The 16,432-nt window shown below is 36.6% G+C and overlaps 1 protein-coding gene across 1 annotated transcript; it reads right to left on the bottom strand.

Moving 5' to 3' along the window:
• Positions 1 to 98: 98 nt before the first annotated feature.
• Positions 99 to 1,173, bottom strand: LOC111919490 (citrate-binding protein). Its single transcript, XM_023915040.2, has 2 exons — positions 886 to 1,173; positions 99 to 648 (listed from the first exon to the last, which is right to left on the bottom strand). Exons 1-2 carry the CDS (start codon positions 1,156 to 1,158, stop codon positions 265 to 267), a joined length of 657 nt encoding a protein of 218 aa, XP_023770808.1. The 5' UTR covers positions 1,159 to 1,173; the 3' UTR covers positions 99 to 264.
• Positions 1,174 to 16,432: the final 15,259 nt, after the last annotated feature.

Raw genomic sequence — 16,432 nt, forward strand, 5'->3', positions numbered from 1 at the left:
TCATTCTTTAATGGTATCTTTTGTTTTAGTAATGTTACTTATGTCTATAATCTTGTTGAATGTGTATCAATCTTGACAAAACATCATGGGCTGTGAAATACTACAAAGTGAAACCAAATTAAATATAGAATCAAAACTCATTACAAGCATAAATGCACTTCTACACCTATTGGTATAGTACTAGAATCAATTAATGTTGTCGACCTACAACTTCACATTAAAATCATAGATAGACTATTTATACTAGAGGTACAAGTTTGTCCATCAACATTTTTTATAAATTTTGACGTCTTTCCACCTCGATTCCATGTAGTAGCTAATATTTTTCGGTGCACCGTAGACTCCAAATTTGAAATACAGCAAACCGGGGCCTTGATCGTGTATTTTGAATTTCTTTTTGTTATCAACAAAAACCGTTACTTTTCCTCCATCCACATCATGTATTAGATTAACTTTAAACCATCTATCATATAGATTAGTATCTATCACTTGTGTACTGTAATATCTCATCTCTCCATTGTAGATCCTTAACAAAGATGTCGTGTTACCATGGGCTGCACCATGGATTTGAACTATGGTGGCACCGCTAGTTCCATTTGGGATGAAGGCGACCCCTTCGAATTGCCATACTCCTGAAGTGTAATCCGGCTACATCATTAAACACGAAAGTCAATATGTATTATTTTCTTTGTCATTATCATGACAAGCATGCAGGACTTATATCTATATACTAGTTAGATAAATTGTTCACGTCTTAATATTAAACCAAATCAACGAAAATGTTTTTTTAAGTATACCTTTAGGATACTTCATCAGAAAAAAAAAAAAAAAAAAAAAAAAAAAAAAAGGTACCGAATCTAAAAAAAGAGGGGTGGTGGAGATTACAAGTATGCGAATTTCGGTACGTGGTTGTGTGTTGCTTCCTAGACGGAATGGTTTATCGTCTGCATATACCCAAAAACGATGAATCCCATTTTGGTATATGTAACGTTGAAAGAGTGGTGTATCATAAGGCTTCTGATACTCAAAGTTGCTTTCATTTAACATTACCTCAACAAATCCGTATATCGGATCAACAACAGACGCCATGTGAGCATCGTTTAAGAAGAAGATCAATGCTACCAAAAAAAGGAGCATATGGCGATATGAAGCTTGCATAACTCTCTAGAAAAAAGAAAGAATGTATTTGTAGCTTGGGGGTTTCTATGGTGTATACCAATTCTATATAATATGTGAAAGTTTTTGCATTATGTTTTATTCTTTTTTATTAGTAACTATTAAATTAATTATTATGGGTGAAGCTAAATTAATCATCATATATATAAAGGGATGGCAAAAGATGACAAGTAGTGAGTTATGGCCATCCTTATTTAACTTTTTTCTTCCTCCGGCATACCAATTAACAAAACATATTATTTATATTATAATGTTATGTATATTAATTTAGGGCCAATGAATGCCCTAGGTTTGTCTTTAGCTTTGTATTTCTGGAAACCTTAACAACACCATATATATCAATTATGCTATTCTTGTTATTAATAAAAGAAAGAATTTTGTAAACGATCCTTATAAACGTTAAAAATATTATATTTATCCAATTTAAAATTTAACTATCTTATTTATCATTCTTAATCTTTTAAATATCATATTTTGCCAAATATTTTTTTTTTGTTTTATAATTTTATAATCAGTTTTCTATTTTGGAATCATTAAAACTTAAAATAAAATAAAAAATGGACCATATTATCCTTACTTTCTAAACTCATGAACTAAATTACGTTGTTGCAATGAACTCTTCTTAACCTCCCTTTCTTGTTCCAATTGGATAATTTTATGGCTTTCTTTGTGTAGTAAACATTCTTTGTGAACTAAAGCTTCTTTGATTAAAGGAAGGATATGTTGTAGATGGTGTTGGGCAGTCTCATGAGGGAGTATTAATCCTTGACCTGGTGGGATAATGTAGGTGTGTCATGGGTTTAATAAGATTGTGTCATCTAGAATCACTATAACAACACCGATCGACCTTGTTGACTAAAATATCATGCTTTTCATCTCTAAAAAACACCATTTATTTCACAATTATGTTTGAACTAACAAGTTGTAATCACAACAGAAAAAAGTTCTTTTTAAGTAAATTGAGTGTATTGATATTTATGTTGCTCTTTCAGTAAAATTCTCGGTGAATAAAAACCCAACAAATTTGTAGCTTTGAGTTGAAAGTCAACATTGTACAATTTCACATGCATGATGTACAAGAACCCAAAGCATACAAGGTCACCTTCATTGAAGAGCAAGTGTCATGCACATTTACTTACATGTCTGTGTCCATTCCTCCACCAAGCAAAACATTAGTACAAGCCTTGAAGATGAATTAATTTTATTGCACGGAGTACAAGTATCGTCTGCAAATAAAAACTAAAAGGGTCTAAGATGACAAATTGAAAAAATGTATTGGCAAAACCAAAAGACGGAAAAAATGAATGCTTTTTAATAAATGTAATAATGTTGCTTACGTTTAATTTAATGGTGCATTAGTATATCCACATGTGGAATCAAACGTAGACCCTCTTTGACTATCATTCACAAATAAGAAATAAGCACCATGCATGCGACAAGAAAATGGAGTAGGTTGTAACAAGAATAAGGTGGGGTTTGTTTTTCTATAAAAAAAAACATCTTCAAATCATTTATTGTTGTGCGGCGTAGCACACGCGTAGCACTTTCTCTCTCGAAGCAGTTTGTTTTTTGAAAAACTTCAGACTACAAAACCTCTGCGCGTGTGCTGCGTGACGCAACACTTGACTTGCCTCTTCTAACCTCTTCAGCTTTCATTTTTTCTAAGTGTTTTTTTAAGAATTTTTGTATAACTTTTTTTTTAATTTTTTTTTTAAACTTTGATTTTCTTAAATTTTTATTTACGGATGTAACACATATTATTTTTATAATTTCCAAGATTTTTTTAACATGATTTTTTTAATTATTTTTACCGTTTTATTAATTTTTCAATTTTAGTTGCATCTTTTTTAACGTGTGTAATTTTTTACGAACTGTAGACAATGTTTGCAATATTTTCTTAATTTTTTTATAATTTTCTTTTTTAATGTTTTTTAAAATTAGTTTTTTTTCTAGAATAAAACTATTAGCTTCTTTTACATTTTTTAAAGTTTTTTTAAGAAAAAAAGTTTTATATTTTTGTTTTTTTACATGTTCTTTTTATTATTATTTCAATGTTTTAAAACTAGAATTATTAAATTTCGATGTTGAGAACTATTTTCAGTTTATAAAATTAGTTTATTTAAATTTCAGTTTAATGCAGCAGTCTGCAGATGTTAAAAAACAAACATGTTTCTTATTATAGGCTGCAGCCGTTTGTTCCACCTTTTCTGCTACAGAGGATTGCAGAGGTGATCCGCAGACTTCATGAATTTTCGCTTCGAAAAAACAAACAGCACCTAAATCTTTCTCAACTCTGATGTAGGAATTGGAAAAAAAATATTGTAAATCTGTAGCTTTAACTTTTTCTAAGGTGCATATGTGGAGCAAGTATTAGCTTTTATATAGTTGTGAGTTAAATTCGAGCAATGAAGTGTCTTTCAATGAGTTAGAATAAAGATTCTATGTGAAGACTTGTCTAACATAACTCTTTATATAACTCTTTATATGATATATTTGATTTTGTATATTTTAATAAATATTGTAGTTGTTTTTGGTAAACTACAAATACAATAATTAATACCTTTATAAAAAAGCGGACTTATATTACTGGGCAACATAATGACCCGAACATCACCTTTTTTCCACCGAACCCATAACAAGTAGACGAATATCATAGTTTTTGAACAACCATAACTTGCAGTAAAAAAACAACAATAATGTAATAAAGAACTTGGTAGCCTGATAAAAACGATTTTTTTAAATAGTCCTAAAAAGTACAATAGTTTAATCACCACAAAAAGTAGTTAAAGTCGTTAAATAGATAAAATAGTAAAAATAAAGGTGTTTTTCTCAATCTTACAATACATTTTTGTAGCTTTCACTAAGCAAGAAGGATTATAATCAACTAAAAACTTGCAAAACAATAAAATGGAGAAAAACACTATAGGGTGATGGGGTCTGTTCTTCCATAGCACCCAATGTTTCTCCATGATATGATCCTCTAAGTACTACAACTTAAATGAGAAAATATATCACATGAAAAATAAAGCAACTTGCTTTCATTAATTTGTTTACTATAGCATTCTACTTTTATTTTTTTCTTAATACAACATTATACTTTCAAAATTTTACCTAAGTATAGCAACGCAATACAAATGCAAATCAATTTTCACTCCTACAATTAGGTAAATTCTTTTATTAAAATAACATAAAGTGTGTTGTCATTTCTTGCATTTACCCCAAAGTAAAATGTTCTAATAAGAAAAAAATAATTAAGAGTACAATGTTATATTAGGTAAATTCCTTAATTAATAATTAGAAATGAAAGTTCATTTTTTAATAAAAATAATTGGAAGTAGGACTACATAATACACAAATAAAATGAAAGTAAGTTGTCATTTCTTCCATTTAGTCTATAAGCAAGTTGTGTTAATGTACATCTTAAGCTCGCTACTGCCTATATAGCAGCATAAGTTGCAAGGCGAGGATATGTGGAAATTCATCTGGTTTTGGATGGCCAACTACATAATAGAGAAAAAATTTAGATTGGTATTATATTTATGAGCACCAAAATATTGCAATTGAATATTAATGTATTCTTTGTTTTCCGTTATGCAACCCAAAGAATGGTTAGATTTTGGTCGCATCTCTAGAATTTATGTTTTTGCTGTTATTGAGTAAGTTCTACTATTTACGATTTTTTTTTGGGTTTATGGAAGTCTTGTTGGTTCACGATTACATATGAACAAAGAATACTTAATAACTTAGGTTGCGTTTAGTTGCGGAAAAACAGTTTTCATTTTCTGTTTTTTGTTTTCCATTTTCAGTTTTCGTTTTCCGTTTTCATTTTTCATTGGAAAATTTAGAAAACGCGTTTAGTTCAATCTTATTCATTTTTCATTTTCTGTTTTAGAAAATTAGAAAACATGTTTAGATGTGCATTTTTCTATCGGTTTTTCATTTTCCATTTTTTGTTATTTTAACTAATATCACAAACACCACCCCGCCCCGCCCCACCTACCCTATCCCACCCCACTCTACCCTAACTCATACCCTACCACTACCTACCCACCACCACCACCTCCAACCCCACCCTACCTACCACCCTTATTCTTTCTACCTATCACCCCCACCCACACATACATTTAATATATAAGAAGCAACATAAAATTCAATGTATCATTTAACATAAAAATGAACATTTTAATAAGACAAGTTTTACTATTTTAATGCTATCAATATTGTGAACGCCCCCGGCGACGTTGTGTATGTCTTTCCTATAGCATGTTAGCAATTGAATCTCTAACTTGAAGCATTTCATCTTGATCTGTCATATCCAAAGGAAAACCCTCTTGAACCACGTTAAAGCCTTCTGTGAGTTCTTGAAAATTTTCACCACCATATGTATTGAATAAAGTGTCTGCCCTATCCTCCATCCGTATATAATTATGCAGTGCACAACATATAACGACCCAATTTTTATCAATAATTTTTTTTTCATTTTTAATTACTCAAACAATTCCCATCACTCATAATTTCCAAACCATTTGTTTTCCAAATCATAATTATTACAATTTCAATGTACTTTTGAAAACATCAGATAGTCCCATCACACAAAAAGAGAGGTAGAGTGCACGCTACGTCATCACGCCTTGCCTTTGCCCTTCGGCTCTGAAGTACCTGAAACAATCAACAACCTGTAAGCGAAATGCTTAGTGAGTTTCCCAGAGCATACCACATATATACAAACCACATATCATATATCCTGTTAGCTATAAAAGCTACACATATATCACGTAAGCCATGCATACATGAAACCTGAGAAAGTGTCGTGGGCTACCCCACATGGTCTTTGCCTAAGACTGCCATGGGTTCCCCCACATGGCCTTACATCCAATGTCATGGGCTACCCCACATGGTCTTCACCTAGGACTGCCATGGGCTACCCTCACATGGTCTTACATCCAATGCCATGGGCTCCCCCCGGGGTCTTCATACATAACATGCCATCACATAACAGCACACAAAATATCTACCACATATGTCATAAACACATAATGGGTCGGCCTTGGTGCCTTAGACCCATGGGTATGGTGAGAAGACTCACCTGTCACGAATGCTGAACTGACATGTTGCGACCAGATGTACCCCACGGGCTGCTCCACGCAACTGCCTAAAAAGTGTCATACAATATCCAGTCATTTCCCCAAAGTCCATTCGGGTCAACTACAGTCAAGGTCAAGTCAACGGTCCATGTTGACCCTAACCCGCCGAGTACAACTAGTGACTCGCCGAGTTTCCTAAAATATCATCTACTCGTCGAGTCATCGAGACGACTCATCGAGTTCATACAGCCTTGATTGATAACCTAAGGTCACTCGTCGAGTTCCCTTGCTTGACACTCGACACGTCTACGAAGATCCATCCATTGGGAAATCCTACTCGACTCACCGAGTTGTTCCTTCAACTCGCTGAGTTCTAGGCCACCTTCATCCGACTCGCCAAGTTGTTCATCCAACTCACTGAGTTCATGGCAAAATTCATCGGGCTCGCCGAGTTGTTCATCCAACTCGCCGAGTCCATGCCTGCCTTCAAATGACTCGCCGAGTCACCCCCTGTGACTCGCCGAGTCCTTTCAGATCTCAAGCCATACAGACCCTTTTTGAGCCATGCAAAGCTTCCAAACTACAGATCTAGGCTCCTGAGGCATGCTTTCCACGTAAAGTTGCAAACTTTACGTGCATGCAAGGCTTTAAGGCCCTAAAATAGCAAATCTAAGCTTGGAATGGGGTCAAACACTTGAGGGAAGGGACATGCTATGCTCAACTGATAACTTTATGCATCCTAAGGCCAAAAGGAGTTCAGATCTGAAGTTACAACTTCAGATCTTGGCTTAAACACAAAAGCCCTTTCTTAGAATCCATGCACAAGAGGTTTTGGGTGGAAATGAGCCAAGAGACAGCTTAATACCTTCAAGAAGTGCTCCACAGAAGTAGATCTAGAATCCCCACGAGCCCTTGCTTCTTCTAGCTTGATTCCTCAAGTGATTCCTTCACCAAATCCCTCCTTCAAGCTAAAAAATCAACAAGAACACACTCACACACGAATCAAGGTTCTAAGGAGGTATGGAGCTGTAAAGGAGAGGCCAAGGGAGGCTAATGACCCTTTAAATAGGGTGCAAGGCCCTGGAATCTAGGGTTTCATCTGCTAGCATCTACTTGGCGAGTAGCATAATGGACTCGGCGAGTAGACCATTAAACCCCCGCTTCCAAACTCGCTACTACTCGACGAGTTGGGGAGCCAACTCGCCGAGTAGGTCCTCCAAAATTCAAACCGAAATATCTTATCAATACCTGAGGATCAGGGTGTTACACAACATGCATGCGGGATCAACATTTGACGTCTCAACGGATAGTTTGGTATATATTTCAAAATGTGAAATATTTTTTTAAGAACAACAAATGCCCGCTCTATGACATTCCGAACAGATGAATGTACAAAGTTGAATAATTCTTTCTTTCCTCTAACTCCACTACCACTTTGCCAATCAGACCGATGATACCGCTCACCACGATATGGAGCTAAAAATCCCTATAGATTTGGATACCCACTATCAACAACATAGAAATAATCTACACCACATAAAGAAAATATATATTTAAGTCGAGTATTTAGAAACTAGATTAAATAAATTAGGTAAAGAAATGTTGAGAAGTCTTACCACCGGTCGGTATTGGAAATTTGTTTTCGGGTCTAATAACAGCGTCATAAAATACACGAGAGTCATTTGTAGTTCCCTCCCAGCCGGCATACACAAATGTAAACATCATATCATGGGAACAAATCGCCATCACATTTTGTGTAACAAGCACTGCTTTTCTTCCGCGAAATGACTTTTGTTTTGATAATGGAGCCCAAGCTGCTACGTGAGTGCCATTAATAGCACCGATACAATTCTACATTGAAATTATGTATGTTAGAGAGATAGAGGTTTTATGTATAAGTGTTAACAAAGAGATCAATGAATACCTTAAAGAATGGATACCATCTCGAATCTGCTCGAATTTCTGGTTGAACTTCACCTCTGTTAGTTGTTTTAACTACTGTAAGAGCAAATGCCTTCAAAGCTCTTAACACATACTTAAACCAATAATGTACAATCCCCGTAGAATGTTGAAAACGATCCGAAATCATTCTATGGCTTGTTCCATGACATAAAATCCGCAAACTCATTGCCAAACCTTCTTCTACACTAACATCCCTTCGATCTTCCAATAAATTCATCATATTTAGTTTATCACACAAGTTTAAAAAAACATGTGGCTTTATCCTAATTGCTTCATATCACTGGATAGGATTACCGCACATTATCTCTCGAATGTATTCTTTTCCACTTAGCATAGATGTCCTACAAGGAGTTCGGTCAATAAAATTCCTATTATTCTTTATTAAGAAAGCAATCATCATCATATCATCCAACTCATCATCGTCATCATCTGAGTAAGAGCTACTATCCAATGAATATGACATTGGGACACTTTATCTGCACCATAAACCATTGAATTTAATGCCCATCAAGTAAAATAACACAAAAAAAAGTAAAATCACACATCAAGTTCCATACATATCATCAAAATTTTCCACAAAATGACATCAAGTTTATACTTAAACATCAAAACATAAACTAGTGCAATATGTTTATATGACATCCCTAAATTCTAAAACAACTACTCATCTAAACTATCAAGCCACTGATTCCTCCTATTCTCAGACATCATTAGGAACATTTTTCACCAATTAATATCAGGAAAGAAGGACAATGCTTTAGTGTAAGATCTTGCACCAACACCAGGTGTAGCTTCTAAAGTCGTCATACAATCACTAATCGAGTATTCCTCGGTCAATGAGCTTGTTACATCACCATACTTTGACTTATAATGTTCTGCTCTTGCTAAATCTCTTTCCTTTCTAGCGACTATTGATTCTGAAAATGCATCCAACAAGGTATCATATTTGGAATTTCCAGGACCTTTTTTCATTCTTCTTGAACCTGGTAAACCCTCCATTTCCTCTTCCAACATACGCTTTCCCTTCCGACTACCCCCATTAAACTCACTCTCACCAAAACTACCACCCTCTAGATACTCATCCTCAATTTTGTGCTCTTCTTCTGATGTTTGAGGGGAACAAGTTGAGGCGTAATGAAAAGCACCAGAAGCAGTCGAACTATTGAAGACCAAACTCAATAAGGAATAAATCTTACAACCCTTTTTCTTGAACAATTTGAAAACTTTATCTCGTTGTAATATATGATATACAAATACTTTATTAGTTAGCAAAATAAGTCAAACATTAATAAAATTATTAGGTTTAAGATATTTTATACCTTAAAAAAATCATTCCAAACAGTATCATTAGCAAACACTTTTCCAGAAATAGCATCCCATGTGACTCCAGTATGGTTAATCAATTCACTAAACTTTAGATGAACAGATTTAAGGCGGTGGTATTTTGCTTTCACCTTCTCGGGACCATATCTTAAAGCAAATTTCATAAAAATCTGTTCATCCATTTGTGTCCAATCAGTTCCTTTGAAGATTGGAGCCCCATTAGGATCTCTCTTGACCCTTTCCTCTAAAATCTCTAAGAAATATTTCTCACAAGCTTCTGTCCACTCCATTGCATCCCCACTATGCCCACACATCTATATATAACCAAATTTATTCAAAACTAAACACACTAAAACGGTTTTAAATCTAACAGAGTAACCAAACTAATTAGGAGTTTTGTGATTACAATGCGTAATTAACTCAGACTTTAAAATGAATATAGGTTATATTAAAATTGAATCTAGGAACATGTACAGTAATATAAGGGATCAAATCATAAAACAGAGTTGCACTATAGGCCATTTATGTTAGAGATAAAATAGGAGAATGCTACATACATAAACAGATTTACACACAAAGAGATACACACACTTGCATTACTATCTACATATACAGACATGAAATTGAAAACACAAATTCATGTTATCTCATTAGGGTTTTACATTCCTGTACAAACATGAAATTGAAGCAATATTGAGGGATAAGTTTAAAATGTATTATACTAAAATTGGCATAGATATCTATAATGAAGATCGAGGTTCTATATGACATCAAGAAATCAGTCCATAAACTGAAACTAGGGCAAGAATCAACTGATTTCATCACCACCAATAAAAAGTGAAAGAAAACATCAAACAGAACGATATATGCAATTATTTATCGAAGTAGATTCGTAATTAGTAATCGAAACTGAAAGATATCCTTAGATGAGAAAAAATTGTGAAACTGTATACGTAGCGTGATGGGTAAAAAGGGTGTTGACACTTGAGACTTGATGGATAACAAAGAAATGGGAAAGAATTTGAGATCGATTATGTAACAATTGATTCTCGTCAACACCAACAAAATGTGAAATCGTAACCACTAAATACATCGATTAAGCTACAAATAGAATTAAATTTACCTGAGTTTTCTTTTGCAATAACAAGCACAGAAAGAAGCAGACGCAAAGATGGGATTCTGTCGGAGAGAGGAGCCGTTGTCGTTGAGAGGAGCTGCTATGGCGGCGAATGGAAGGAATTGAGATCGATATGTGAGACCTTGGGTTGTAGAGTGATACGCACTTGATCTGGAATCTGGACGCACTTGATTTGGAGTCTGGACGCACATGAATCACAACAATTGGGCCATGGGCCAAGAGATTGGGTTGTAGTCGTAAAAGTGGAGCATCAATAATTCATGTCTATCTCACATTGATAATCCATGGTTACCAAATAATTTGATGGTGCATTTTAACATGTGAGACCTTGGGGGTGGGGGGAGGTGGGGTGGGGTGGGGGTGGGTGGGTATTTGTGGGTAGGTGTGTGTGTGTGTGTGTGTGTTTGTGGGAGGTGAGGGGTGTGTGTGTGGGGGTGGGGGTAGGTGGGTGGGTGCTTGTGTGTGTGTGTGTGTTTGTGAGGGGTGAGGTGGGTGTGTGTGTGAGTGGGGTGGGGGGAGGTAGGTAGAGGTGGGTGGGATGAGAGTATGTGTGTTTATATTTTAGAAAAAATTTAGAAATAGAAAAATATGGAAAACAATGATTATTGGTTTTCCAAAATTTTCCAATTTCTTTATAATTTTAGAAAACGGAAAATTTTCATTTTCCATGAAAAATTTAGAAAAATAGACGAACTAAACGCGTTTTCAAAATTCTCATTTTTCTTGGAAAATTTTTCCGGAAAACGGCCCATTTTTCCGCAACTAAACGCACCCTTAACATTTGCATTTAATTTTTTAAATATTGAAGTGCTTAAGAGCGCAAGGACTATGGTTGTGCTAGTCCTCGTTAATGAATATATCCAGATTACCCTCTTTAGAATTTCAGTTAATTATTTTTATTATTAAATTGTGTCCCCTTTTTATGCTATCTTGAATAACATATATGAAACTATAGATAGAATTTCATTAGTTTTAGCGATTTCATAATTATGTCGAGTTCTATGTTTTCAAATTTGCATCTATTATCAAAGAAAGATCAAAGATGTGCTCATTAACCATATTAGGTCATACATTATAGGTTAACTTGTGACATCCCCATTTTTATGACCATTTTAAATCTTTGTATTTTTGTTTATTTAAAGCAGAGTTTATTTATTAATGTGGATTTGGTCTCGTAAAAGTATTTCCAAAGAAATGTTTTTCATTGATTTATAAAAATCTTGAGATGTCATAACTGATACAAAACATAAGAATAAATATGTCTTACAGTACCTTAGACTATCAGTCTACATCTCATTGAATCTCTCATCATTCATGTACCTTAGTGCTGCTACCTGTGATACAAAGAAGTTGAGTGGGTCAGATTGGGAAACCTAGTGAGTATATAGGTTTTTCAACCCATAATAATATAGTTAATGTGTTTAGTTATCAACAATTAACCCGATTACCCATCCTTGTTTTCCTTCTTTATTCTTCCCTAAGAGTCATCATAGTCATCATTGCTGACATTATTGTTACAAGGATTTCTCCACAATACGTGTCAGTATGTTTTCTTTCTATTGTAACGCTTGGTTTAGGTATTGGTCGGTTTTCAACATTTTTAGAGTTTGGGCTGGGATCGAAGAGTTTGGGAGCTCCAACTCGTCGAGTAGAAATCATATTGGACGTTGGATGAAGGACCTACTCGACGAGTTGGAAGGGACCAACTCGACGAGTAGGAGCTAAAAAGGAAAACCCTGATTTTCAAGGTTTTTACCATTTTTAAAAGCCTTAAGCCTCACTTGTAGCCTCCCTTATCACCTCCTTTGTCCAGAGAAACCTTAAATCGTGTCTCATCTCCCATTTGGTGTGTATGTGAGCTTGGAAAGTGATTATTGGTGCTCTTTTAAAAGGAACTTGAAGCTCAAAGAGTTTGGATTAAGTGGAAGGCAATAGATTCGGGATTGATTATTGGTGCTCTTTTAAAAGGAACTTGAAGCTCAAAGAGGTTGGATTAAGTGGAAGGCAATAGATCCGGGATTTCCTCCAATGTGGCAACCATTTTAAGGTATAAAGTCGAAACCTTGACCTTCCATTGCTTCGATCTCCTTCTATGAAAGTTTATGGCCATTATTAGCCTTGTTCAGTACCATTCTTGGTTTTAAGCATGATAAGAGGATATGTCTTTAGATCTGGACATCTCAGGGCCTTTGGGGACTTAAAGTTGCCAACTTTATCAAGTCTTGGCCCTCCTTCATGCTCTAAGTCCCTTGACAAGCCTTGATTAAGTTTTTTTAGCCTTTAGTGCCTTGCATGCATGTAAATTTAACAACTTTACGTGGTATCTCAACCCTAGGGGGTTGGATATGAAGTTTAGGACCTTAGATCCCACTAGAAAGGTGAACACAAAAAGGACTGAATGAACTCGTCGAGTCCCTTAGTCGACTCGACAATTCGGGTAGGGTTTACCCTTTTTTTAGATTACGGATTAGTGCAATAAAGGATTAGAGTTTTGGTCTGCATAAGTTTGCGGTCGTCTGGACATTAAGGAACTCGAAGAGCTACATAGGTAACTCGGTGAGTTGACGAGTTACTCAGGTGACTCGACGAGTTGCTAGATGCACTCGGCGAGTTGGGTCAACATCGACTGTTAACCTTGACCATTGAGTTTGACTTTGACTAGGAGTTGACTAGGGTTGACTATTCAGTATTCAAGGCCTTTTTGGTATTAGGCCTTCTCGATTTAGGCCCATTGATGGATTATGGACATTATAGAGTTGGGCTTCATTTTGGGATTGGGCCTCAGTCTTGGATAATACTGGGCCAATGGTAGAATGGTCATCCTACCCCATTTATGGATTAGGGATTATAGTATGAAACCCAATTGCTAACTGGGTATATTGATTGGTATTGATAGCTCGGGAAGTCGGTGGGACAGCAACTAAGGATGTCATTTGGGAAGCTTCTGCATTCGAGGTGAGTCTCCTCACCATACCAATGGTTCTAAGGCACCAAGGTCGACCCATTCAGTTAGTTGTAGTATTATTGTAGATTCACTACTGATATGTCTTATGTGCATGTAGATGTAGATGTAGATGTGCTAGTATGTTTTTGACTAGATATGTGAAGACCCCGGGCGGAGTCCGTGGCATTTGGTTATTAGACCATGGGGGAGCCCATGGCAAATAGCTAAGACCATGCGGAGATCCCATGACACATAGGTGTAAGACCATGGAAGGAGTCCACGACATCCTCATATGTTTATATATATATATATATATATATATATATATATATATATGTGTGTGTGTGTGTGTGTTATGTAGTAGGATAGTTATGTTCTGTGATATGTAGTATGCTTGTGACTCTGTGTCATTTACATGGAAGACCCGGGGCGAGCCCGTGACAGTTGGATGTCAGACCATGGGGGATCCCATGGCATTCCAGGTAAAGACCATGGGGGGAGCCCATGGCACGAAGGTATACGATAATGGGGGGAGCCAACGACATCCTGGAGTAAGACCTTGGGAGGAGCCTACGGCATCCCTATATGTTTATATGCATGGCTTGTGCGATTGATGTGGTTTATGTAGTTGTTATATCGGATATGGATTATGTGGTTATGTGGATTGTGTGTGGGTATGCTCTGGGTAACTCACTAAGCTTAGTGCTTACGGTTTATAGTTTTGGTTTTAGGTATCATCGATTGGAAAAGAAGGGTCCGGCTTGATCGCAACGCACACACCTATGTTTTTTGCAATAAGTGATTTTGGGATGAACTCTAATAAATGTTTTAATTAACTATGTTTTGGAATGTCTGGATTAAAATATATTTATGTTTTGGCTATAATAAAAATGAAATTTTTACCATTGATTTTTGGGTTGTTACAAGTTGGTATCAAAGCCTTGGTTTGAGGGATTCGGACATACTTTCGGGTGTGTCTAAACTCAAACTGAGGATCTATAAAATTTTCAAAGAAAAATGTTTTCAAGGAAAGAGTTTTCGAAGACAAGAAAGGGTGTGGTGCATGCTAGTTAGGGCTAGGGAGATGCCTTTATACGTTGTATGAGCTGGTATACTTGCATGCTAGTGCTGAGTAGTCAACAATAGATTGGTCTGATATGTGATGCTTATAGCCTTGGGGATATTGGACGCCATGTTAGAATGAGAATGATTATTGTTATTGATAACTGCTAAGTGTATGTTTTAAAAATTATATACGGTTAGGATCTTATAGCCTTAGAATGACTGGTTTGGCTCATTTCTTGTTATGTGTACAATTTGCATGCATAAGGCAGCCGACAGTGAGGACGGGTGGAGGTGGATAGCATGGGTAGTGGTACGAGGACTGAATGTCCAATGATAGTTTCATAGGTTGGGGAGTACCCTAGGGAAAGGCTAGGATGAGATTAGTGATAGGTGTTACCTACTTGGGATTGTACGTGTGGATAGACTGACTTGTCTAGTGTATGCTGGTTAGATTTACCATTACCAGAATGATGCTTGCTTTGTGCTTTGTAGGACTCTTATTAATGGGAGTTAGCTACTAAGTGAATATGCTAAGTCACATGTGGCACAGACTGGATAATCTCAGAGTGATGGACTTGACCCTATTGCACAGCTCTCGTATGATTCCAACCGTTCTAGGGTTAAGGCTTTTACTCGAAGGATTATCTGATCTCTGTTGCATGTAGCTATATTCATGATGTAGCTAGTTGACATTAATGGTAATCCTTTAGTAACTGAGGGTAGGGTGTGGTTGGGAACCTAGGAAAGACTAGGATATGCTCCAGTGAGTTTAGTAGGACGGTTCAGTGAAGTTCGGAACCTAGGGGGGCCTAAGAGGTGCTACGGTAGATATCGTGTTGCTGTTTAGCAGAAATTTAGTATACCAAGGGAGTAAGTGACTTGGAGGATTCGGGAGGATTGCTGAGGAAAGTATGGATAGGTGTGGAAGGTAGTAGTGGGCTTGTAGTACTGAAAGCACATGATCCATACTCTAATCGGTGAGAGTCTTGGAGAATCTAAGAAGCTTGGGGGAAAGAAACTCTTGATTATGCTCCTATCATGAGGATATTTGCCTTGCGTTTTGAGGATGGGCACGCATAAGGAAGGACCAGAGTTTGGTCCCGGCTCCGGTGGTGAGCCAGCTAGCAAAAGGACTGCCAGGATTTTGAGTTCGCCTTGGATCTCTTGTATCAGGCGGCAAGGATTGGTTGTGTGATTTATCGTGCTTTGGAATTGGAGACTATGTCTTGGGAGTAGTTTGTAGCCGGTTTAGAGCAGAGGTTGTTCCAACTATTGCAGTTCAGCTGTTGACGATTGAGCTGGTGAGTTTGTCAGGGTGTGAGACCCTGAATGATATGGATCCCAGAACCGAGAACGGAAGATTGAGTAGGAGTACCTTGATGAGAGAGGTTTAGGTTAGGTGAATTTAGTGAAAGATCTTGGGCAGAGACCCAAGAGTTCGGATCAGCTTTTGAGAGGCCAGCAGGACGGATCCAGTGCAACGCTTGTGGAAACTTGACGATGGTGGTTCGTTCCAAGGTTTTGGATTGTTATTGGGATTGGAAGGAAGAGTTACACCATGTCCTCAGGGCAGACGAGGTAACACGGGAGGAGGTGGTCGGGATTCCTTCAGGTGTTTGCGTATATTTTATCTTCTGCCACTTCAGGTGGATATCGGGAATTTGCATCACTTTGGAATTATGATAAGTTGGATCTTGGTTTGGTTCTCTGCTATATTCTGAGTTATCAAGGGTTTTCAGA

This window comes from Lactuca sativa, chromosome 9 (genome assembly GCF_002870075.4).
Source record: "Lactuca sativa cultivar Salinas chromosome 9, Lsat_Salinas_v11, whole genome shotgun sequence".
Taxonomy (NCBI): domain Eukaryota; kingdom Viridiplantae; phylum Streptophyta; class Magnoliopsida; order Asterales; family Asteraceae; genus Lactuca; species Lactuca sativa.